This window comes from Perognathus longimembris, chromosome 9 (assembly GCF_023159225.1).
Source record: "Perognathus longimembris pacificus isolate PPM17 chromosome 9, ASM2315922v1, whole genome shotgun sequence".
Lineage (NCBI taxonomy): Eukaryota > Metazoa > Chordata > Mammalia > Rodentia > Heteromyidae > Perognathus > Perognathus longimembris.
Window position 1 is genome coordinate 53,204,390 of NC_063169.1, and position 16,315 is coordinate 53,220,704.

Below are 16,315 nucleotides of genomic sequence, written 5' to 3' on the forward strand. Positions count from 1 at the left end.
TAGCAAAAAAAAAAAAAAAAAAGAAAAAGACTTCATTGACCCATGTAAGTGACTGTATTTGTTTGTTTGAGTTGCTGTAACAAGATACCATAGACTGGATGACTTAAACAACAGAAGTTTCCCCCTCACAGTTCTGGAGACCAGAAGTCTGAGGTCGAGGTGCCAGTAAAGCTTAGTGTGTGCAAAGGTTCTGTCCTGATTTAATGTCCTTGGCAGAGAGGGAGAGAGCAAGCTTTGCCTCTGACATGGTACCAGAGTCATCGACTTGGACTTCACCTCCGTAGCTCGTTTAACTTTAATTGCCTCCTTAAAAGCCCTATTTCCAAATACAATTATAATTAGTGTAAGGACTATGTATTTAGGTGGCAAGGGGACACAATTCAATACACACCACGGATCACTGGAATTTTATGTCTGAGAAACCATCATTTTGTTTATTTCTCCACCTCTCTGATGACCCCTTCTTGGTACTCTTTGCTGGATCTATTCAATTTTATAATATTTAAACATCAGAGAGTCCTTCAATCTATCCTTATTCCTTAGTCTTGTGATCTCCCTTGACTTTCACCTAGCCATGGCTCTCCAGAATTGCACATAAACTCCCTATCTGACACCTCCTAGGCATTGTAAAGGTAGCATAGTATCTGGTGTCACTTTAATTCCTAATGACTATGTTCAGATCAGCCCTCGTGCTCTTGGTCATCCTATTTATACTTCTCTGGTAATTCTGGAATTTTCTTCTGGATAATTATTTTATATCTTTTCAAACCTCCACCACAGCTCTTATCCTTTCTCTAAGCCAATTTTTTAAAATTCTGAATTCACTGAGGAGTTAGAAGTTACAGAGAACCTTCACAATCTTACACCACCATCATAGACAAACGCATTGGCAGTATCAGTGCCATTTGTTTTGCCCTCCCTTCTGTTTCCCGGGATGAGCCATTCATGCTCCCTTCCAATGCTGGTAACTCCATGGTAGTTAAATATCACTGCTGAAACAATGTCTTCATTAGGTCCTGGCTCTCTGGCATGTTGGCCCATGTACTCTGTTTAGCATGCACAAGGTGTACAGCAAAGTGCAGCAGGGTGTGAGCCATTCTGGAGGCTCTGGGAAAGCATCCATTTCCAGGTTCAGCCAGGTCATTGGTAAAATCCCATCCCTTGTAGTGATCAGATTGAAGCACTCATTTCTTGGCCCAGTGTCAGCTAGAAAACCACCCAGAACTACCAAGACTTCTCTCTGGTCTTGCACACGACTCCACATCACAGTGTGTTGAATCCTTCTCAAACTTGGAATCATTTTGACTTCTCCTTTTCTTAGATCTCTCTTCTCCTTCCATCTAGAAGAAGAAATGTCTTCTCCTTTTAAAAGCTCAGGAGATTAGATTGGGCATATATAAGCAACCCAGGAGAAATCTTCCTACTTTCTGATCTATAACTCCAATTATATCTATAACCTCAATTATATCTGCAAAGTCTCTTTTCTTACATTAGGTTGTATATTTCCAGGTCCCAGAGATTTGGGGAGGGGAGGGCTTTTCAGCCTATCACACATCCCATTTCTGCTCTAGAAATTTCCCTTTATCTATTGTACCTCCACAATTACAAATGGTTCTTTTCAGCTAATATAAAAATGAGACTATTTTACCAATGATAAAAGATATCACTTCTGATTACTTTCTTTTTGGAGGGGTTGGGGATGTATCACCTTGAAAGAGTCATCTATACACTCGATTCCCAAGTCTCTCATTCTCCATCTTTTACCTTTTCTACTGATTCTACTGCACTGTATCTGCTTTTATCAAAGCTTAAATTATACATTAGAAACTCAGTGGTTGATTCTTAGCCTTCATTTTGTGTTTATTTTACATAGGCAATTACATAAACCTTCTATTTGTCTTCCAAGTGACCATTCTCTGCTTTTCTGGGCCCTGTTGGAGGCGCCTTCTCCCCTGGTTCTTCTTCATATTCCTGATGACTATGAGCTGCCTGCAGCTTTTCTGTCTGCACTTATTCTTTTGATAATCTCTCCCAGTGCATGTATACATAATGACTTCTAAGTGCACATGCATATCTTAAAACTATCCCTTGGACTGTAGACAAAATCCTGTTCAACATCTCTATGTATTGTATAGGAAAAGTTAACATACTCCTCTCTTTGTACTGTTCCTTGGCTAATATCAGCTCTGTTCTTCTACTTGATAACACTTCTAGTTTTGAGAGGGTCATTGCCTCTTTTAAGTAATATATATCTCTTATTCTTAGCATTCAATGCATTTAACAAATCTTATTGCCTTTAACACCAAAGTATTGAATCTTGCTGACAATATCCTGGATAACAATAACTTGATCTGGTTGTTTTATCCCAACAGTCCATTTACTAGTTCCTCTCATCAACCTTGGCCTTCATACAGCTTCTTGAAAGAAAAAATTAAATTAAATCAGATCATCTTACTCCTTAGATTAAAGCCTTATTTCATTAAACACACACACACACATACACACACACACACACACACACACACACACACAGAGTACTTATAGTGACTTAGCTTTTCATGATCTACCCCTTGTGGACCCATTGACATCTCTGACTACTTACCAACCAACTCACTACTCAAAGCCTTTGCACTTGATTCTCTCTGCTTGTAATGGTCTAATTTGTCTTCATATATCACCTTTGCAGTGAGACTCCCACTTCCTCCCTCCACGGATATTCTGAAGATTGTAAGATTACCTGACCAGAGACTTTCTTGGGTTTATTGTTTTCAACACCATGTTACCATCCAATATCCTACCTAGTTTTTTTTAATTGATTAATGCACTCTTACGATCATCAAGAGAATCTCAGTTTCCTAAGGGCAAAGAATTATACGAATATGTGTGTGTATGTGCATGCTTCATTACTTTATTTCCAGTGTCTAATACTGTACCTAGTCCAGACTACACAATAAATGTCCACTGGTGTTGAATGAAGCTCTAGAATCACTTTCATCTCAAAGTCAGGCTCCTCATCGAGTCTTTCCCAAACCAGTAAATGGCAACACTGTCCTGATTTGCTCAAACCAGGAACCTGGGAATTATTCTTGACTCCTGTCATTCACATCTCATATCTTCAAACCTTGATAATTCTATCCACAAGCACGCACTCAGCCTTCCAGACTCTGACCCTCTCACTTTCTTCACTGCTCTCACTGAAGGCTAGGCAATGGCAGTTGCTCACTTTTATTGCAATGGCCTTGTTACGGTCTCTGCTTCTGCCCATGCTCTCTAGAAGTCTATATTCTACACAGATGAATGAGAAGTGATCCAGAATTTATGTGAGAACATGAGTGTTTCTTCCTGAGCTCAAAACACTGTGTGAGAGTTTCCATCTTAGAATATGGCCTAAATCTTTTCTGTGGCTATAATACATTTATATAGCTAAAATACATTTCCCAATCTTATCTCAGACACACCTTCCAGAACCCATTTCTTCCTTTTGGTCATTCTTTCCCAGCCAGCCACCCAATCCCCTTGGCCAAATCTCTTCACATGCCTTCAATCCTGATGCTGCTTCTTCCATCTGGAATGAACAGACACGTGTTACTTGCTTCTGGTTTTCATGTAAGCTGCAGCTCACAGTTGCCTAATCAGAGTGCTTCCCAGATCATTGCACCTAAAATAGCAAACACACACACACACACACTCACACGATCCCTAACTTCATTTCAATGCCCTTATTATCACTTGATATTTTACATTTACTTAGTTGTTTGTCTTTTTTAGTCTCCTGTCTCTCTACTTCTCAAAATGTAAAAACCTAGGGAAGAAATTACTAAATTCACTTCTATGTCTTCAGCACCAGAGATGAACCCTTAACAAGGTTACTTAACCTTAGTGCCTAGGATTTTAGGTACAAGTACCTTCTTTCCCAAAGAATCAATGTTACTATCTGAATAAGGACTGGATGTTGAGTGTTGTACCTGCCCCTCGACCATTTCTGTGCCTATAGCAATGCAGACTTCTGATTAGCCAGCATGGGGGTCACGTGTCCCCTTGTCATTCTGGTATTGGTGTGGAGCTGTCAGGAAAAGTTATCAAAGCAATCCATAGATAGAAGAGGAAAGTTCTTGAATTTTTTTTTAAAAGCGTCTGTTGGTAGAATTCAGGGTGGGGTAGAGGAAAGACAGAGTATCTGGGGGAGGTAAACACAGCAGATGGGAGCCACAGAAATTTTCCAGAGTGGGAAGGAAAGTACAGGGATAAGCTGGAGCTCCTGGTGGAGGAAGATCTCTAAATAACTGCACCTTCACACACTCCATGAGAGCATGCGCTGTACCCCAGACACACCTGCATGGCCTGGCCCTCTTGGTGAACAACTCCTGTGGGAATGGCAGGGGAGATCTCCCAGGGTGATTAATCCTTAGGCTTTACCCAAGAAGCTGCAAAAAGGAGAAAGGAGCAGGGGGCCAGATGCAGCAACTGACACACAACTTCTGTCTTTCATTATACGTGCTATGGTTCATCTACTCATTATGTACAATTCTGTATCCATGGCTTTGGAGAATCATTAATAACTCATTTTTTAGGTAAAGGTAAAACCAAATTAGTTCACAACTAAGCAACAGCTAGGAAGTGGGCATCTGCAAATGTACACAGGGAGAAAAAAAAAGGCTTCTTCCAGCTATTATTTAGCTCAGGGCGATTTTATGTATTTATGTATGTATTTACTTATTTATGGCTACACCTATCCCACACATTATTTTAAAATTTTAAAAAGCATTTCTGAATATATAAAGTGTTTGTCAGGTTCTCTTGAGAGTGAAACACCCTGGCTAATCACAGACACACACATTCTTCCCATAGTACAGTACTTTAAAATTAATAGCACATGCAGAGGAAAAACTAAACCCTTTGACGTCACTCTTGAAATGAGGAAACATAAACAGAAAAGGCTCCACTCCAGCGAGCTGCCAGCACTGAAGCCGATTGGTCTCTGCTTTTCCTTGCCTGTGGCAACCGACAGCACCTCCCAGCCTCGCAGGCGGGCTGCCTGCTCACCCAGCCAGTCGGTCGGTCTGGGCACTGCAGCAGGCTTGGGCTCCGTCCCAGCACTTGTCTGGGAGCAAAGTGTCTTTGCCCAGAGAGTCTTTCTAACCTTCCTTCTTAGTCTCTCTGTGCCTTTTGTGTGTCTTTCTTTCTGCTTAGTTTTCTTCCTCCTTCTTTTCTTTTGTTTTCTTTTTTCTTTTTTTATTTTTTTTTGCATAATTATATTTCTAATCCTGGATGAAGTTGCTGGATCCTGCAGCACAAGTCTTCATGAACGAGCAGCACCGCTCAGAGATTCCACGGCATTCAAAGGTCACAGAACAGCCACTATGGTTAAATGTCTTGTTTAATGGTTGAGGTATGTACAACAAATTTAAACGGCAAGCTTGTTTCTCTGGAGAGAACAGACTCACAGAGAGATGGCAGGATTTTTATTTATTTATAATGAACATATATATATATATATTTGTCTGTCATTGTTCCTACAGCAACCAGCTTTTGAATTTCCTTCCTTTTTTTTTAGACAAACTGACTAAACATTATTCCTTACACTGAATTAACTGTTTGAGGCCAATAGGACTGCATTCCAATCAGTGCAATGAGAGACTCGGGCAATTTCTCTGTACTTCGAGACCCCACTGAAAGGGGCTTTTAAAACATTTCTTTTTAATGAATGCAATATTTCTTTTCCAATGTAAATCTTTCAGTTGGGTTCTTTTTTTATTTTTGGTGGAACAAGGTAGGGAAATGTTGGTAAAGGGTTTAGTGAGGTTTGTGGAACAGGGAAAAAAGAAAGTTAGGTTTGTCTCGAGTTTATCGTCTTGGTGAATAGCCGATAACTAATTTAAGAAATTAGTGGGAAAGAGGAAGCAGCTAGACACAGATTGATAGAAGGTATCTGAATCATAGAATCTGGATGGGGGCGGAATGACTTCTTGCCTTGTTGTCTTCTAGTTTAAAAATGTTTTGAATTTCAAAGTCAACAGGCTAGATGTAGGCACTAAGTTACACAGCCAATGATTTAGATCTTATTATCACTAAGGAAAATAAAACTTTATTACCACTGCAAATTTTGCTAATTATCTTTTCTTACATCAGTTGAAAGCAGAGCCAGATATTTAATTAGGGCCTTAAGTGATTGAGCCTGGGGACTAATTAATCATCTAAAAATTCTGTTCTTCATTTAGTCTGTCCAGGGTGACTATTGCAATGGTAGAGGAAAGCTCTTTGCACCAGAAGGCAGGCGTGTGCATTTGTATCCAGGAAACACACTAAATGCTGCAGGAGAGAGACGGAACACAGAGCTAATGCTGTTTTCAGTGGGACGTTGTAATAGGCCCAAGGGGTCTCTACTATGAAAAATTCTTATTCACAGAAACAATTATTGTGAAGGCAATTCAAGTGACAGATATTTTGTAACAGCTTTCTTCTTTTCCTAGTCAAAGTCATGCGACAGTAAGTAAGACAGGGTTGTTTGAAATCATTACCTTCCTCTCAAATGTCTTACTTTATTTCCTTGAAGTTTCTATTCTCAATACTGAGAATCAGCCATCTGTCAATCTGGGTCATGTTAGCAGGGCTACGAAGCCAGGTTATCAAACACATAGAACACTTCAAAGGGTTAACAAAATTAACTGCGTAAGACTGTAATGTACCAAGTTGAGAACTGCCAAAATATTAGCTCTGAAATGCAGAGGGTGTGCTGTGCATGGACAGCCGCTGTTCTGCAGTGCCTAGTGGGAAAACACGGGCTTGGTGTGTTGCAAACGCCTTGCTACAGCGCCTCCATTTCCTCTGCTTTATCTTTTATTGCTGGCTGGTGAAACAAAGACTGGTGTCATTGGCTACAACTTGATGGACATTTGCTGTAATAAAATGAAGTTCCTTTGTGTTGTGAGGAGAGGTCCGAAGTCAACTAGATGCAACTTCCAAATGCCTATCTTCTTTATGAGAAGTTTCACGGGCCACTCAAGCTGTCTGCTATCAGCAGGCACTCATTTAGTGGAACAATTTTGGACAAAATCACTGGTGACTATATTTCATTAAATTAGCACACAGAAACTCCTCTTTGAATCAAGTTACTTAAGAAAAGGGTGGGAAAATCCAAGGTATGTCAGGGACAAAACAATTATATGAGAGCACCTTTTAATGCCTTACACCATGGTCGGCACAAAACTATCTATTGTTGGTGCTCCATAAAAACCTAGTGAAAACGAGTGCTGAGGATTTGCCCAGCAGATATTGTAAATTATATAAATAATTTCCCAAACAGGGCTTTATAAAAACTGCTTTGAAAAAAGGATAGTCTGGTCTAAAATATTATCTAGAAAAGAACTTTTGATGCCAGAGAACAGGGCATGCCACACCTTGATGTGTTATTTTCAGCCAAAAGGACACCACAAGTCTGAAAGTAAAAATGACCAAGTTTCTTCAAGGTTGGAATGTGCTACCTGGAAAATGCTCTGGACTAGTAAATCTTTTTCCAAAGTGTAATTTGTTGTGAGCCAGACTGAAATCACAGGGGAAGTTGCTTGTTAACTCACAGAACATGGTGTTGGAAGGAATTTATTAAGTGGTAAACTAATCTCAAGCATGACGAAAAGGGCTTCTCTATAGTAACGACAACTGCCAAATCTGAAGATCATAGCAGGCAGGAACATCAGTGTGGGAGCCAAAAGTATTCCATGAGCTTCAACTCCCTTTGCTGACTGAGGTAGGTCACAGGAGGGAAACTTCTATGTATATAAGTTATTTCCCAAAGAATTCATCCCCTTCGTAATTCAGCTCATGCATCCCAAAGATTGTACAGATGAAGAAAGGAGTCCCTCCAAGCAGATTTAACTAATATCAAAAAAAGTAAAAGGAAGGGGCAATGCCATAGGAACCCAGACCACCTGAGTGAGTGCTTTCAAATAGAAGGAAAAGCGTGTTGAAGTTTTAGTGTCAAATCAACACATTTCTGCTTTTAACATTGCCAGGAAGTATTGAGATCTCTAAATGGTTTATTTGGGACTTAGTGATTGCATGGAGTGAACTATAAGGCCAGTGGACAGAGTGAAGACAAGGATGGATAGTTTCATTCCGACACCAATTTACCAAGTGTCTCTAAGCCACCCACTTAATCTTGACCTCAGTTTCCTCATCTGAAGAAGGAATTGTTTATTATTGGGTTGTTTCTAACATCATGTAGTTCAGACTTTATGGAGTATTCTTAAACTCATCCAGGACTTTATATGTAAATGTGAGAATGACCAAACTTTTATTCCAAGAACATGGTTCCAATTTTTTCCACATGTCATGAGTTTTGTTGTTTGAGTTGAACTGAAAATGAAGATAGATAAACAATGTTCCCAACCTGCAGGAAACTCATTCTACTTGAACATGAATACAAATGACTAGACCTGTGCAGACAAATGGGGAACAAGTAAACTGTATGAAGGAGGTGGTGATGAGAAAAACCTACATAGAAGAGGTAGTGTGCTGCAAGTTCAAATATAAGAAAGGAAGTTTTATTTCCACATTGGTATTTGTTTATATCATGATGATCTTTGATGTGATCATTTGGGGACATTGTTTTTTCTTTCAAATTCATATTTGTAGTGGTACTCTAAAAATTGGAAGTTTTGCCATAGGCCTGTTCAGTCACTGTGCCTGCCTGAGATAGCAAATCACATTTTGCTTTGGAATTGAGTGCATTGTCCCTTGAACTCAGATGTCTAGGAATTACAGGAAGCAGGAGTCATTTGAGAACATTGACAGCAGCTCTGCAGCCCAGCATGCATTTGATAGAAGTTAGGAAGATTCAGAGCAGGGAAGGGCTTGAGCGCTGGCACAGCACAGGATGAACATGCTGGGAAATTGCCAGATTGTTAGGAAGTTTCAGGTTGTGGCTCTGAACTTCCAGATATCAGAGTGTGAGTTCAAGCAGATTTCTTAAACTCTGGTGCTCTCAATTTCCTTGTCTTCCTTGCTGGCTGCCTTTGTCTTTCCAAATTCTGTGATCTACCTTGACAAGATCAATACTGAACCATTCACATATTTCTTATATAGAAGGAAGAGAGAGAAAAGATTGCTAGAGAGGTTTTGATGGGTTTTCCTTGTGTAAAAGTAGTAGTATTTTGTTAAGTTTTTCCTCCCAAGTACTTAGTAAATTCATGTAGAGCTATTTTCATTGAATTCTATTCAGAATTTTTTGTTATTAGCATATTTTATGTTTTACATTGCCACTCTAGCATAGAAATGAAATACATAAATATCCATAAAACAAAATACCCACTGCTTCACACACACACACACACACACACACACACACACACACACACACACACACACACTCTATTCAAAAGTAAACAATTAAACATGACTTAGATATAGTCAAGAATATTTACAAGTTTGAACTCTCCAAATTTTCTTTCTGGTCTGAGAGATGTGGTTCACATCTGGCCTGGTGTGAAGAATGTGTTTCCAAGGGTCCAGATGTAGAAATGAGAGGCCACTCTGTATTAGATTAGCCAAAACCTGGTATCTAAAGATACTAAATGGTAAATGGTTTCATACTCTTTGACCCTAGCAAATCTTAGCCTAAGACCCACTTATAATTCTTTTACATTATTTTAACACAAAAAGCAAAAACTATCCAAATCCACAATAAATGAACTACTGAATCCATCATTTTAAATCCATACAATAATATAAATATAAATATACAGTAATATAAATATAAAAATAAATATAAAAGAATGAGATAGATCTACATGAAAAAAAAACTGGAAAGATTTTCCAGGTGTTTATTAAGCAGAAAAATACTACATTAACATTGGTATACATACATATATCCACTCATGCACATTCATAGACAATGTCTGGTAATTCAGATGAAAATATGGCAAGGGGAACTGGAATATGGGAAGGGAGAAAATGCTTACTTTTTGTCTATTCCTGTAGAACTGATCAACTATAAATTTCCCCTTATCAATTTGTTTCATTTTGGGCGGAAAAAATGCCAACATTTTAAAAATCATTTAATGATATTTTAAGTTAAGAGCAATGTTAGAGGACACACACAAAGAAAGACATTCTGTTTTACTTCTACTTTCCTTCACTACCTTTCTCTTTTGAACTTTATTGCCCATCATTCAGCTTGAGTAAGTTTGCGGCCAATCAGCACTGCTTTACTCAAGTATAAAATAAAGGATTTCATCAACCCCAAAGTTGTTCATAGCATGGATAGATGTCCAACAAGCTTTTACCCTATTGTATGCTCAGCTTTTTGAAATCTATCTCCATACACTGAATATGCACGTTTTAGTCTATGTATAGTTTCCTGGTTTGTATATTTCAGCTAAGTTTTCTGTTTTAGAATGGGTTTGGTTTGATTTGATTTTTCAAATTAATGCAAAACTTGTATTTTACCCAAAATAGTGTTTAAGGAAACTAAAATTGTACTATAAAATCAGTTATTCATAAAACAGTAGAAAACACTATTTATATGGGAAATTGTGCAGTTATACAAGTAATTAATGCTGCTTTAGTTCAAATATGATTTATATATTTCTTGGGTTTCCAGGAGGGAAAAAAATAAGACCTTCATTTCCCTTTCTTATTATGCTATTTGCCAGCTGGGTCTAGTCAGATGAAAGAGCTCAGTCATTCACAAAGTGTGGACAGCATTCTCATGAAAAGAGAGGCTACAGTAGTACAAAGATCCAGGGAATGCTTCCTTCTAGAAAGGTCATTGAACCCAAGGAAGAGGTGCTTCCTAGGCAGTAGAAATACAGTATATTTTCTTGTTCTTAAGATTCGTGTTCTTGCTTTTACAGTGAAATGAAAATATCATTTCAACTTGGTTTTTGTTCCATTTGGAAAAGATAATTATTCATCATTTAAAATAGTTACTCATTTTTATTTCCCAATTCTTTAGACATTTATTGTTGTATTTGGAGCCAGGACTCCTCTTATGTAAATCTTTTAAAAATGAAATAAATTAAATATACTTAGTAAATGAACCAGCAATAATAGGTATTTTGAAAACTACTGACTTTTATATTTTATGTAGAGGGAGAAAAATCAAAGAAGGAACAACAAAAACAAAAAACACTAAGATCCAAGATTTTCAAAGTGCCTTGAATTTGTGAGCCAAAGCTCTGAGTTCAAATTCCAGGTGCTTAAATACTATTTCTAGCAACTTATTTAATTTGGGCTTTCATTGTTCTGTTTTCCCATATGCAAACAAAGTCCTTTAGCAGATAATTCTTGTGAGGTCATGAGGCCTATACTGGCTGAGATCTAGAAGATACCAGAAAGAAAAAAAAAAGTGCAACCGAATCCATCACTAAAACAGTGCCCACCCCCCCCCCCAAAAAAAAGCAAGATTGGAAGTATGCCTCTTGCAGCAGAAGGCTTGCTGAGAAAATGTAAGACCCTAAATTCAATGCCAGTAAAATAAATAAATAAATAAGCAAGTAAATAAATAAATAAATAAATGGTGTGCTATTGATCATTTTTATATCATTTTTGTGTACAGCTTATATGCTTTAAACATTAAAGAGAAATCAAGTTTTGCTGAATGTACACTTCCAGAATTCAAGTTAAGGGCATGTGATTTCCAGTATAGCTGGGCCAGGAGATGGATCTTCAGAGACAGAACTCCCATGAGTTGTTTAGTGTGTGGTTGGGCTATCTTCAGAGGAGATTGTTATAGAAATGTTTGCTCTCACACTTTCTCCTTCTGCCATGTTATGATGCACCAGGCCAGCTGCATGTGCCACACTGTATATTTCTTAATCAATATAAAGGGGGCCTAGAGTATATTTTTTTTACAATTTATCCAGTGATGGGTGTTTCATGGTAGCAACAGAAAACAGAATAAAAGAAGTGACATTTGAAGATCTCTTAAAAAATTATTTGTATTAAACTATAGCACACAGGACTGAAAATTATCTAGCAGGTAAATATATAATTATAAATTACTTATTCTAAGTGAATTTCTGTATAACTGTTAGTCAACTTAAGAAATAGACATTTTTGTATTTTCATCACACCAGAAGTCCCACAATATCATCTTTATACATGTTGTGACTCCATAGGTTATTGCATATAATTGTATTTGGTTTCTTTTCTTTCGTGTGTGTGTGTGTGTGTGTGTGTGTGTGTGTGTGTGTGTGCAATCTGAGGATCAAACTTTGAGCCTTATTATACTACTTGAGCTACATGCCCAGTCTTTTTGGTTTAACTTGTGTTTGATAGGGTCTCATGCTTTTGCCTAGAGTGGACTAAAACAATATTCCTTTTTACCTCCACCTTCAAAAACACTAGGATTACAGGCCTACACCACATACCCCACCCTGAATATGTTGATTTTCATTGTTGTATGAGAATTATGTGAATATGCAACATTTATTTGTCCATTCTACTGAGAGAACATCAGAATTGTGTGGTTTTTAATATGATGAGGAATGTTGGCTTGGGTACCCTGTCTCTTAGTGCACATATCCAGGGACTTCATTGAGTGTGGTCCTAGGAATAAATTTGCTGGGCCACAGGGAAGGTTTATGTTCAGCTTTAGCAGAAAATCAAAATATTTGCAAGTAATTAAAATAACTTACAATCTCAATTATACTGTATTTCCAGGGGTGCCTTTGCCCACTAATCTAATGCCTTACTATTTCAGGAATTATCTAGAGAAGCTTTTCCTGATTTTAATTTGTAACTACCTGATTGAGTAATGAGTTTGGGCGTTTTTACACATTTGTATTAGCTGTGCAAATGTCTTTGATACCTTTGATTATTATATGTAGTGCAAATATTTTCTTCCTTTGGTAAAATCTCCGGCTATGTTCTTCAGCATTACTCTGTTCATTCTGGGTTTTCTACATTTCCACATAAATTTCTTAATTAAGATTCCTCCTTAAAAAAGCAAAACACTATTTGGATGTAGAATAAGTTGAGAAGATGAATGTCTTTCCTGACTTATGATTCATGAACTTATTGTACTTCACTATTCATTTAGGTCTGTTCATTTCTCTCAATAATACCTTGGAACTGGTTTGTTGACCATTTTTGACATTCCTTGCTAGATATATATCTATAAATATTATTTCTTCAATTTTGACATTTTGTTTTTGATACACAGAAAAACATTCTGGAGGATCGATTTCTTAGCAGAAACTTTGATAAATTCACTAATGAACTTTGTAGATTCTTTTGATTATCTACTTAGCATAGTCATAGCATCCAAGAATACTGGTAGTTACAGATCTTCCTTTTAAAGGCGGCTAACTTTGTTTTATTATACAAGCTAGGATTTCCCAATATTGCTAGAGGAATATTGGTGGATCATATTATATTGTGTCCAGTCTTAAAAGGAAACTTTCAACATCCTACCATTAGAAGTTTACATTTATACCTGCTGTGCTAAGTGGTTAACATATTAAAACACTCATTCTGATGTTTAACCTATGACTGTTGTTCCCTTTTTATTTGATTATAGTGGTGGCTGAGGGTGAGAAATGGATTTCACTGGTATAGTGATGGATGATTTTTGAATATCAAAGCAAACTTGTAGCCCTGGAAGAAGTGGTGCTGTGGCTCAAGTGGTAAGGCGCTAGCCTTCAGCAAAAGAGCTCAGGGACGGTGCCCAAACCCTGAGTTCAAGCCCCATGACCAACCAAAACAAACAAATACATAATAAATATGTAACCCTAGAATAAATCTAATTTGGTCGTCCTGCATTATATTCCTTTATTTTAAAAAACCTATTATACTATCTTTGAATTACTAATAATTGTTTGAATTGACACTGTATTGATGGAAACAATTGGCCGCCCCAAACTATCTTTTATGATAATTTCTCCAGGATATTACGCTCTTGCTGTGACTTTATTGTTTTCAAATGGTATTTTTTAAAAATATTTGAGCTTGTATCATTTCATTCTTCTCTATAAATATTTAAATACTTGTGAATAAATCCATGTAAGTGTGAATATTTTGTGGCTGAGAATTTTAGTTACAATTTTACTTTATTTACTTAATTATTTTGTTATTGTTATTGGAAAGGTATGTACAGAGGGGTTACAGTTACATAAATCAGATAATTTCTTTTTGAACAGTGTTTTCTTCCCTTGTTTGCTCCCAGATTTTTCCCTCCCAGTCCCACTCCCCCACAAGTCAGATAGTTCATTTTCAACACAGTGTCTCATGGTATCGCTGCTGTATTTTTTCACTCTTTGTCCTGCCATTTCTTTTTATTTATTTATTTATTTTTTTTTGGCCAGTCCTGGGCCTTGGACTCAGGGCCTGAGCACTGTCCCTGGCTTCTTCCCGCTCAAGGCTAGCACTCTGCCACTTGAGCCACAGCGCCACTTCTGGCCGTTTTCTGTATATGTGGTGCTGGGGAATCGAACCTAGGGCCTCGTGTATCCGAGGCAGGCACTCTTGCCACTAGGCTATATCCCCAGCCCCTTGTCCTGCCATTTCTGTACTCCCTCTTGCCCTCCCCCAAATAGATAAACTTATCTATAAGACAGAAAGCACAGAAATCAAAAACAGCAGCAAAGGAGAAAAAAATTAATTATTTTTAAAAACAAGAAGCAAAATTCCAAAAATCCTTTTGTTTCCATTCTTGGAGTTCATTTCTATAAACATCATTTTATATAATCATATGCACATAGATATTGAGCATTTGTGATCCTTTGCTAAGAATATCCTCCTTCAGACTCACTAGAATTCTGTATGGTTTATCGTGTCCAGGTATACTTTTTTGCCTTTTACCACCCATTGTATTTACCTGAAGATTTATATGCACATTGTAATTAGTACAAATGAGAGAAAACATGCAATCTATGTTTCTTTGGATCTGGCTTACTTCACTTAATATAATTTTACCCAGGTCTTTCCATTTCCTTATGAATGGTACAATATCATTCTTTCTGGTGGAAGTATAAAATAAAATTCCATTGTGTATATATACCACATTTTCTTGATCCATTTGTCCACTGAGGGTCATCTAGCTTGATTCCATATCTTGGCTATGGTAAGCAATAGTGCAGTAAACATGGTTGTGCTGGTAGCTTTAGTGTGGCCTTGTTTGTGGTCTATTGGATAAATGCCCAGGAGTGGAATTGCTGGTTCATAGGGTAGCTCCATAACTCATCTTTTAAGGAACCTTCATACTGCTTTCCAGAGTGGTTGAACAAGTTTACACTCCCACCAAGAGCATAGTAACCTTTCCTTTTGGCCACATCCCCACCAGCATCTGTTGTTAATTTTCTTGATAATGCTCATTCTAACTGGGGTGAGGTAGAATCTCAATGTTGTTTTGATTTGCATTTCTTTTATAGCCAGAGATGTTGAACATTTCTTCATGTGTCGATTTCTTCTGAGAAATCTCTCTTTAAGTCTTTAGTCCATTTATTAATTAAGTTTTTCTTTCTTTCTTTGAGAGTTTATTTTTGGTAGGTTTAATTGTTTTAGCTCTAAATGTATTTTAGATATAAGTCTCTATAAAAATCTTCTCATATTCTGTGGGTAGCTACAGTTTTAATCCAGTTAATTTTATGTACTATTTAGATTTTCTACTTTTATTGTCAGTTTTGGCAAATTTCTCAAGGCTTCAAGTTTTTTTTGAATAGTTTTCTTTCCTCTTTTTGAATCAATATATATACATATATATATATATATACTTAAAGCAAAAATTTCACCCTAACATAGTTTTAATTGAACCTCCTACATTTTAGAAGTTAGTGTATCTTTATCAGCCAAAAATAAATTCAGTTTTAATTTGTTTTAGGATCCATAGACTATGTTTATATAGTAATTTGCAAATTTATTAGAATTCACTAGTTACCTGTCATTATCTATTACTGTAACTACTGTAGCTTCATTTATTTAACTTTTTTGTTGGTCGTGAGGCTTGAACTTGAAGCCTGGGCACTGTCTCTGAGTTCTTTTGTTCAAGGCTAGTGCTCTACCACTTTGAGGCACAGTGCCATTTCCAGTTTTTAAATATTTAATTGGAGATAAGGGTCTTATGGGGAGTTTTCTGCCTGGGCTGTCTTTCAAACCCCAATAATCATATCCCAGCCTTCTGATTAGCTAGAATTTCAGGTATGAGCCACCAGCACTTGGCGACTATTATGGTTTTAGATACTGCACAAGACTTAGATTTTTAAATATTGTTGAAGCATAATTATAACCTAACATGTAGTCAATATTTGTGACTGATCCACGAGTCATCATCATGTCATTTAAATCTATTGTTATTAATTTTTCTACTAATATTATTACT

At 37.1% G+C, this 16,315-nt stretch overlaps 1 protein-coding gene and 1 long non-coding RNA gene across 2 annotated transcripts in view; one reads left to right on the forward strand and one right to left on the reverse strand.

Annotated features, from left to right (window-relative positions):
* The first annotated feature begins 4,967 nt into the window (after positions 1 to 4,967).
* Pde7b (phosphodiesterase 7B) overlaps positions 4,968 to 16,315 on the forward strand; it is a 295,006-nt gene continuing 283,658 nt past the window's right edge. The window contains exon 1 of the mRNA XM_048354139.1: positions 4,968 to 5,389. Within this exon, the coding sequence (XP_048210096.1) occupies positions 5,369 to 5,389 (21 nt within the window). The 5' untranslated portion in view covers positions 4,968 to 5,368. The remainder of the gene's footprint in view (positions 5,390 to 16,315) is intronic.
* Positions 5,687 to 16,315, reverse strand: part of LOC125357316 — a 30,972-nt gene continuing 20,343 nt past the window's right edge. The window contains exons 4-5 of the long non-coding RNA XR_007212116.1: positions 9,304 to 9,309; positions 5,687 to 8,795 (exon numbers count right to left, since the gene is read on the reverse strand). This is a non-coding gene — a long non-coding RNA (uncharacterized LOC125357316). The remainder of the gene's footprint in view (positions 8,796 to 9,303; positions 9,310 to 16,315) is intronic.